The sequence below is a fragment of the Elephantulus edwardii genome, unplaced genomic scaffold (genome assembly GCF_000299155.1).
Source record: "Elephantulus edwardii isolate Elephantulus edwardi_28Jun2011 unplaced genomic scaffold, EleEdw1.0 scaffold00179, whole genome shotgun sequence".
Classification (NCBI taxonomy): domain Eukaryota; kingdom Metazoa; phylum Chordata; class Mammalia; order Macroscelidea; family Macroscelididae; genus Elephantulus; species Elephantulus edwardii.
The window spans coordinates 1,053,978-1,064,191 of record NW_006399929.1 but is presented as its reverse complement, the minus strand read 5'-3'; the positions used below and the strand labels follow the sequence as shown (position 1 = coordinate 1,064,191).

Genomic DNA, 10,214 nt, shown 5'->3' with positions numbered 1-10,214 from the left:
AAAAAAAAAAGAATACCATATATAATTAGAGAAAAGTGGTAAAGAGTAAAATAAAATAAAAAGTTCATCTTGATGTTTTACAAATGTAGTAAAATAAAAATGTGTATGTTTTAAATACAGGAATTGTCTACAAAATGTATATTTTGAAAGAGCTTTTTTTGTGAGCACTAATATTTGACTTTCTTGTTTTTGTATTTTTTCTGTATTACTTTTACTAATAGAAAGGCTGAACATTTACTAGAATATTTTTTTAAAGAAAAATTTTTGGGTGTAAGACTTCAAAGATTCTCTTGTGATATAATGCAGCATTAAGAAAAAACAATTTTGTAAAATACTATACAACATGAAAGAGTCTAAAGAGCATTATGCTGAATGAACTGTTTCATGAGTTCAAATACTGCATATGACTAATATTGTAAAACGGAAGGATAACTAGTAAGATCTGTATAAATGTCCAGAAGGGAAAGGGGGAAGGGAACAGAAAAAGTCAAAGGGGGGAAATCACCAGGGGATAGTAGAGTTTAGTGAGCAGACTGAGGTTGGGGTCGGGGTGTGTGTACAAAGGAAAAGTTTAATGGGGACTTGAAAATATGGAGCAATAACAGGCACAGATCAATATAAAATATATATGAAACATAATGTAAATGAAAGACTGTACAAACCACAATGTACATGAATGAATCACAATGTAAATGAATTCCTATATTCAAATCAATAAAAAACAAAACAAAAAAATTTCCTGTGGATACAAGTCTATTCCTAAGCAATATCAAATTAGTAACTATCCTAATTAAGTTTTAAATGTTAATGTATCATTAGTTAAAATATAACTTTAAAACTTAAAATATTTACCAGCAAGCTTTTCAGTCATATCCTGTTTTGCTTTTCCATTTAAAAACTGAGCTTTTGTGCAAAATGGCTGTAGAAGTAAGTAGTTATCTGAACCAAAAGAACAAAACAAAGACATATTTAAAACTTCTTAATCCTCTAAGCTATTTATAATTTAATAATATTAAAAAGAAAAATCATTTTTTTAAGAACACGTGTTCAAAACTATAAAAATCCTTCATCTTATAGTAAATAAGAATATGGATATCTCATAAAGGAGCTATCACATGATATAGAAACAAAGAAAGAGTTGCCTATCTCTTAAATATCATATTCTAAATGATAGTACAGAATAAGTTAATAAAAAACAAACAAACAAAAAAGGGAGCTCTGATGGCCCAGTGGCAAGAAGCTGCATTGCAATTCCAAAGGTGTGTGATTCGAATCCTTCTAGAGAAGAAGGGGCAAAACACACACACACACACACACACACACACACACACACACACATTTTTAGGGAAAACTTTAACCTGTATTGATTTTTTTAAACTTTTAAATTTAAAAGTTCATAAGAAGTTGTAAAGACAGTACAGAGGTCCTATGTACCCTTTTTGTCCTTTCCTTTAATGGTTATGTTGTACATAATTATACTATAATATGGACTTAGGAATTAAACATGGATACAATGTGCTTATTTTTTTCAAATGTGTATATTTCTATTTAATGTTTATGCTATAAATGTGTTTGCAATGTATATATTTACTTCCCTCCACCCCTTTGGTTGTTGTTGATCCATTCAACCACTGAATATATATGGGTTGTTACTAGTTTTTGGTAATGTTCTGTCCTGATGGACTGAATATTAAATATCATTTTAATATTTCCTTAAAGAAACTATTTTCCAATCAACATTTTGGCTAAGATCAAGTGTAGATCAAGTGCAAAGTACTATTCACATTCTTAACAATAATGTATGTACAGTTTCTCTACATCTGTTTCAGAATTTGGTATTGTTACTTTTTTCCCTCTTACATTTTATGTTATTAATTTTAATGAACATTTACAGAGATTTTGGATTTCCATCCATTCATTGTTGCACTTTTCTCCCTGCCCAGCCCTCCCCCACAGTTCACTACTCTCTTTGAAAAGTAAAAGAAAGATTCTTTCATTGGTGTACAATACCCCCCCAAACACCCCCCCCAGTACACTCCACTATGCAACCTTAATTCTGGACTCTTGTGATAACCATAATATCCTATCATATATCACTTATAAATTGTTCTCTCCCTCATCTGTTTCAATGCAGTACACTACCCCAACCCTGATGTCAGTTCCATTCTACAACAGTGGCACCATGTAGTATTTGTCCTTTTGTGACTGAGATATTTCACTCAGCATAATGTCCTCTAGGGTCACCCATTTTGAATAATATTGCATGAGTTCCTTGTTTTTCAATGCAGTGTAGTATTCCATTGTGTGAATATACCACAGCTTCTCTATCCATTTGTTTGTTGATGGGCACTTAGGTTGTTTCCAACTCCTTGCTATTGTGAACAAAGCCGCGATTAACATGGGTGTGCATGGTATTGTTACTTTTTTAAGTCTTGTCATAGGTACAATTTCTCAGTGTTCCAACTCAAGGCTTGAATTTGTTTTCAATTCTCTAAGCTTGAGAAATGCCAAGAGAGTTCTTACCTTTTTATTCTTTGATTCTAGCTCTGCACATTTTGTTACTATTTTGCTTTATCTTTTTGAGCTGCCCTTTGAACTCTCTGTTCATCTTCTCTATGGTATAATGCAATTTTCATAGTCTCTTCTGACATCCATTTTGCTTTTTTCATGCTCCTCTGTCTTTGTAATGACCCTTTGCGCTCTTCATGAATGATATCCTTGACATCCTTTCTTAGTTCCTCTAGTCTTTTATTCACTGTTTTGAACCTATTCTTGAGATAATTTTAAAGTTAGGTGAGAAAGATTCTCATGGGAACCAAACAACAACAATAATATGTGCTGTAAGTATTTGCATGTCCTGCTGGTGTGGATACGGAATATACCATGGACTGTCAAAAGAACAAACAAATCTTAGCAGAAGTTCAGCCAAAGTAGTCCTTAGAGTCAAAGATGGTGAAACTATGTCTCATATACTTTGGGTATAATTAGGGGCCAGTCATTGGAAAAAGATGATATGCTGGAAAATATGGAAGGTCAGAGAATTAGAGGAAGATCTTCAACAAGATGGACCTAGTGACTATAATAATGGACTTGAACACAGAGGCGATTGGGAGGATAGCATATGTTAGGGCAATATTCTGACCTGTTGCATATTCTCGATAGGGTGTTTGGTCAGATACGTGGTTTGTAAATATTTTCTCCCATGTTGTCGCTTGACTTTTTATCCTCTTAATAGTCTTTCAAAAAATAAACACCTTTGCTGTTGATAAAGTTCAACTTATTGATTTTTTTTGAGATTTCAATGAAAATTTATATAGAGAACTTGGATTTTCATTCATTCATTGTTGCACATTTTCCTCCCTGAGCACCTCTCCCCGTCAGTTCACTTTTCTCTTTGAACAGAAAAAAAAATTCTTTCACTGATAGACACTCCCCCTCCCAGTCCACTTAAGTATGCAGCTCTTATTCTGAACTCTTGTCATGCAAATAATACCTAAGTTTGGGTAGGGCTTTTTGTGTCATGGCTAATAATGTCCTAAAGATTTCTTCTTTGTTTTCTAGATATAATTGAGGATATATTTTAAGTTATATATGAGGTTGAACTTGTGGTACAGAAAAAAGAATGACGGAAGAAATATCCTGTTAATGTCTGTGCCGCTAGATGTATTTCAGCTTCTACAGCAACTTCATGTCACATGGTAGAAGTGTTCTTAATAGTTGTTTGCTGTGTACCATTGAGTCAGAACTGATCCATAGCTGACCTTCCAGTGGGTTTTCAGAGGCACTTTATCATATGGGAAGAGACTGTCCTTCTTTCTCCTTTGGAGTAGCTCGTGGATTAGTGCCTTTGGGATTGTAGAGTCTTGTCCACCTGAGGTCCCTTAAAGATTACTGTTGTTATGTGTCATTGTTTCTGAGCCAATTCATAGCTGACCCTTGAGCAGGTCTTGAGAGGAACTGGAGAAGACAGCTTGTCTCTCTCCCAATGAGCAACTGATGGATTCAACTGTTTGCCTTTTGGTTGACAATGCAACTCCTTGCCCACTAGACCATCAGAGATACCCAGAAAAAGGACTGAAAAGGTCAAGATAAGAGAAGGATACATGAATTTAATGGCTATTAAATAATAATAATAATAAAATCATATATTATCTCAGTATTATAAAAATATGTAGGAACAAAAAAATGCAAAACCATAAATGGTTGTATTAAGAGGGAAGAATGACTGGTTCTTGAAATTTCCCCCTTTATTTTGATCTTTTACCTTTACCAATATTGTATATAAGAATTCTTACCTACATGCTGACTTAGTGCCTGCACAACATTTGTGGCAGCAGTGTAGATCCCTGGATTCTTGGAATTCAGGTTGTTGTCTACAATTGCTGGAATTAGCATGTTGATTATAGGAGATAAATTGTCTCTAAGCATAGGAATCATTTTATGCATTGTTTCTAAAGCCACCAGATTTACTTTACTATTGGAATCATGTAGTCGAGATTTAAAAGCATCAAATATCTGAAAGTAAATACGTAAATTAATTGACATGTTTACAGTCACTAATTTTAATTTCACGTCAGCTTTTTAATGCATCTCTCCTATCTTACCCTTCTGTAAAAGACACACACACACATATCTTACTTAACTTGAAGTCAGAGAAAAAGTAAATTTATAAAAACTGGAACAGAGTCTAACCATTTGAACCACTGGGTCAAAAAGATAATGTGTCAGAAGTCATTCAACCTCAAAGACTTTAAACATTAATAAAATGAAGTTTAGAAATTTCATTCAGTAGGCAAATGACTGACCCATTCAATGTAAATGTGTTAACAAGTTGTTTTCTGGATGGTATGATTAGTTTAGCTAACTATTATTTAGCTAGCTTTTATTTTAATCTTTAGTAACAGCAGAGAGAGGGAGGGCTGTAAATTTTACTGAGATTAGTTCCAGTTTAGTCTGTTACGACAATTCTAGAGGCAATTTCAGAGCTGAATTTTTACTACTGTCTCTTAATTGGACTGATCAATTTAACAATTATTCCTTCTTCAGAATCTTTAATGTTTATAAAATCAAGATACAGGGTTATGAATGAGATAAATTCCTACATGTACCTTTAGGTTGAATTTGTAGTTAAGTCAGAATGAGTGCATTCAATTACTATCTAATCTTAGCTCATGAAAAGAAGGCCTGGTGATACATTGGATTAAGCATGATTTGCCAAGTAAAAGGCCTGTAGTTCAAATCCATTAGTGTCTCTGTGGGTGAAGATGAGGCAGTCTTTATCTACAAAGATTTATAGTCTGAATGTTATGAGGTAGTTCTATTCTGCCTATAGAGTTATCAAGTCAGAACAACTTAAAGTGAGTTAGCGTTTTGGCTGTAGTGTAAGAAAACTCATGATGCTTTTTCAATGATTTAGAAGCTACATGAACAGCAAGTGAATGTGACTGTGATGGCTTTTTCCTGGGTTGGTTTAAGGAGTCCTGGTGGTGCAGTGGTTAAAGTGCTCAGCAGCTAACCAAAGGCTAGTGGGACAAATTCACTAGCTGCACTACTGGAGAAAATCCAGCAGTCAGCTTCCATGAGCTATAGAACATTGGAAGCCCCATGGTATGGTTCTGTCTTACAGACGCGAGAGGACTTTGAGCTCAGTGATGATGGTTTTGGTTTTTCCTCAAAGTGTATCTATGTAACATTAACAAGTAAGTACAAGTTGTCTGTAAGCTGGATGTAGGTAACCAGAGCACTTACTGTATAATTGTATCATAATCATGCCAGGTGAGTAAAAAATTACTCTTAAGAGACTGAAACTGTTAACTTGCTATATTTATCTGGCTATCTATCAAGGATTTTATTAAGAACAATATTTCCAAAAGATTTCTTTTGACTCAAAAATGTATTAGAAAATGTAGCTTTCCAGATCCAAAACACAGTAGTAAGATAGTACTTTTGTGTATCATGGACAACACACTGCTAGAATTAAGAGTAGCTGTTGGCAGTGCAGAACAGCAGGGAGGTGAAGCCAAGAGTCAGAGGTTTAGTGCACTGAGGGTTGAGGTGCTTCCTGATGCCCCATCTTGCCCCTAGATGAGTCCATAATACTTCTCTTATATGATAAAAAAAAGGAGTAACTGTTGGTTATAATTTCACAGTACTTAACTAAATTTATGGTGTGTTTCAGTAACATTGTTGACATAGTATGTATGTAATCTCTTGGGCTTGTAATCAGATGGTTGGTGGTTTGATCACCTGTGCCATACGAGAGAGATGAGGCAGACTATTCCAATAAATATTTACAGCTTGGAAACCTAATGAATGTTCACAATGATTTAGAATTGACTTGATGGCAGTGTTTTTGTTTCCTTTTTTATTATTATTATTAATGTCAATGAAAATTTACAGATTCTTTGGATTTCCATTAATTCATTGTTGCACTTTTCGTCACCCCCACCCTCTCCATACACTTCCCTCTTGGAAAAGTAAAAGAAAAATTCATTCATTGTTTTACAATCCTGCACCCCAGGTCTACTCCACTATGCAGCCTTCACTCTGGAGTTTCCTTTTGTTTTTAATGGTATATTTGTATATCACACAAATGTAAAATTGAATTAATAATGTACTGAGAAATTTAAATGAACTAAATTCAGATAAAGAGTAAATAATCCATGCTCAGGCAACCCAATATTTATTAATATCTCCCATTCCATCATTGGTTATCTTTTAAAATTGGTACACACAGAGCTCTAATCCACATATGAAAATTTTTAGTATCTATTTTCAGCAATAACAAGTCTCTTAAATGTTCTTTATTTTTGTAGTATTTATTGAGTGATTGAACATTTATTTATTGAATGCTGTATTCTGAGAACTCTGAAACAAAATTTTCATAGGGAGAAGGGAAGATTCAGACAAATAGGTAGCTATTTCCTTAACTGTTCTTTTCCAATTATTTGAGTTATTTTAATAAGCGTTATTAAAATAGCAACTTCTAACAACTTAAAATTAGATTATATATAATGTATATACACATACCCAACCCCTCACATAAAGTACAAAATATTTTTACTTTATTAAATATATATTGCAAAAGGAAATTAATTTTGAAAGGTTCTTACCTTCACAATGTTTCCAACAACAAGCTCTTGATTGTTTTCAGTATCTGATAAAAGCTGTTTAATTCCATTAATACGATCACGAAAATCTTTTGCATTTAATAAGCCTGTTATGACTTTAACATACTCAGCACTTTCTAAGGAATTACGGGGAACTGATTTTCTGTTCACTTCACGAACTTCAGTGACATCTCTAAAGTCAAAGAAAGGTAAAATTTTATTTCGTTGTTACCTTCCTATAAAAAATAACATGAAATGATGTTTTTAATACATTAGTTTATAGAAAATTATAAAAAGGCTTTTTTTAATCTATAAAATTTATTTTCAGATTTCTTTTAGGGAGTTCTGATGGTATTGTCCATAGGGAGCTGAACTGTTAACCCAAAGGCTGAGTGTCTCTCATAGTTTGAATCCACCAGTGGCTCTATACAATGAGCAATCTCTGCCTATGTGATTTACAACCTCAGAAAACCAATGTAAGGTTCCCTGGGTCAGTTCTGATACTATAGAAGTTTTTGTGTTTTTTTGTGATCTGCACAAACATTAGAAGCAGCATGTAGACAGCTGCTTCTGTCTTCTATTACTTTTACAAAGGCAGAACAGTCACATCAGTAACATCAACAATAAAAAACCTAAATACTGTAAGGTCAGACATGATCTCCAGGCTTTTGAACTATTTCTACTAATTTCAACACTAATCATACTACTTCTGAAACGGCTTGCCTCCGGAAACTCTATGAACATGGAAAATGAACAAAGTTATACAAGTGTTCAGGTCTTTCATTCATAGGGTCGCTATGAGTCATCTGTGACTTGACGGCACTTAACAACAATAATAATAACAATCACACTACTCTATTACGGGGTCCAAAGTCTGTTGCAATTGTCACACAGACTGCACAGAGCCGTACTCACAGTTACAGAATTTATTAGGGAAACAAAGGATACAATTCAGGTTTTACACACACCCCATCCCCCACAACCCCTGTAGCAGAAAACAATAGAGACTCTCTGAGTATTTGGAAATTAAATGCTCTACTAAAGAACACGTGAATTAGAAAAGAAACCACAAGGGTATTACTTAGCATATCCTAATATCAGATCCAAAGACAGCAAGCCAATTAGAACTACAGATCAATATTCCTCATGAATGTCACAAAAATACCCCAAATCTAATTTATATCTAATGATAAATGAAACAACATCATGAAATTATGAGGCTAAACTAAAAAGAGAATTTTATTCAACATCTGAAAACCAATCTTGTAATTCACTATAGTAAAAGGACAAAGAAAAAATATTTGACCATATGAATAGTTCTTGAGAAAGCATTTGACAAAATTCAACACCCATAAAGAATTAAAACTCTCAAAAAAAAAAAATGAAAACTCTCAAATAAGGAGAGGAGACTTCTTCAGCCTGATAAAAGGCTTATATGAAACCCATAATTAATGTCATTATTTGAGTATGAAATCCTGAATGCTTTACATCTAAGTTTAAGAATAAAATAAGAACATTTGTTCTTACAATTTCCAATTAATACTGAATTCAATGTTACTGACAGTGAGACAACAAGGCAAGAAAAAAGATTAAAAGCATATGGATTTGATAGGAAGAAATAAAATGCAACATGATCTTGAACAAGGAAGTAAATACTGATGGTACTGAATTATAACCCATAGAATAAAATAAATATCCAACAGTTCATAATACCATGAATAAATATTTGAAAAAAAATTAATAGAGTCAAGGGGCTGGCTTTTTTAAAAAAACAGAAGAATTTTTTTATTATTATTATTAATTTTAACGAAAGTTTACAGAGACTGAGGATTTTGACTCATTCATTGTTGCAAAAAACCCAGAAGAATTTAATGAAAGTGGTAGGAATGATGAATATATCTCAGAGTGAGAAAAGATACAATTAACCCAAACTGAATGACATTCTACAACTTACTCAATAAAGTGCTTTGTAAAGGCCTAACACATAGCACATAATCAACAAATGTTCTAAATACATGTATACTTTTGACAGGTGCCAAAGAGGTTTTGACCAAAGAACTTATGTAATTATATCTTACTGTGCAAAAACAGCTGATTCTGATTCAACAGATGTAAAGGGAGTATAAAATTCTTCATTTTAAATCAACTCCTAGGTAATGCCAATGTGGCTGTTCTATGGACTGTACTTCACTCACTCATTCTCACTGCTGTTGAGTCAGAATGGACTCATAGCTGAGTCCCAATTTCACTAGGTTTCCAAAGTTGTAAATTGCATGGGAGGATACTGCCTGTCTTTTTCCATGGAGCCTTTAGTGGATCCAAACCTCCAGAGATGTAAGGCCATGGGTTAGCAGTGAACCTCTCTATGGACTATGTCACCAGAGCTCCCTGTAGATTTATTGGCAAAGCTTTAAACCATAATTCTCATACATGTTATTTTTCATAAAAATTATTAATCTATAAAATACTTCAAAGATAAAAAGAGAAATGATGGCAGATGCTTATATATCCACTCACAAAGTATGTTGCTAAAAATCACTTAAAAATATACCAGACTGGCCACAGTAATATTCTGGAAATATTTTAAAAACTTATATAATCACTAGATTCGAGACTGCAGCCAGCACCATAAGCCTCCTCAACAAGCCCAAGAGTGAGATGACCCCAGAGGAGCTGCAAAAGCGAGAGGAGAAGTTTAACACTGGCCAGCTCTCCGTGCTCACGCTGTTGGTCAAGAAAAACACTCAAGTGCTTATCAACTGTCGCAACAACAAGAAGCTCCTGGGCCACGTGAAGGCCTTCGACAGGCACTGCAACATGGTGCTGGAGAACGTGAAGGAGATGTGGACCGAGGTCCCTAAGAGTGGCAAGGGCAAGAAGAAGTTCAAACCTGTCAAAAAGAACCGCTACATCTCTAAGATGTTCCTGCGTGGGGACTCGGTCATCGTAGTCCTCAGGAACCCCCTCATCGCTGGCAAGAAGGGTCACCCTCGTCTCTACAGCCCTGCCCCACAGCCGCCTCCCGCCACCCTGGAAGACCCGTCCCATACTGGGAATACTAAAGTCCCTGTGGGTTTTTTCCTACTAAAAACAACTATATATATA

At 34.3% G+C, this 10,214-nt stretch overlaps 2 protein-coding genes across 2 annotated transcripts in view; one reads left to right on the top strand and one right to left on the bottom strand.

Moving 5' to 3' along the window:
* The window catches only part of FAM179B (family with sequence similarity 179, member B), a 137,927-nt gene that overhangs the window by 1,460 nt on the left and 126,253 nt on the right, over positions 1-10,214 (bottom strand). The window contains 3 exon segments of the mRNA XM_006896023.1: positions 853-939; positions 4,296-4,515; positions 7,113-7,302. Coding sequence (XP_006896085.1) covers positions 853-939; positions 4,296-4,515; positions 7,113-7,302 — 497 coding nt within the window.
* Positions 9,744-10,214, top strand: part of LOC102855274 (small nuclear ribonucleoprotein Sm D2-like) — a 3,473-nt gene continuing 3,002 nt past the window's right edge. The window contains exon 1 of the mRNA XM_006896021.1: positions 9,744-10,178. Within this exon, the coding sequence (XP_006896083.1) occupies positions 9,768-10,178 (411 nt within the window). The 5' untranslated portion in view covers positions 9,744-9,767. The remainder of the gene's footprint in view (positions 10,179-10,214) is intronic.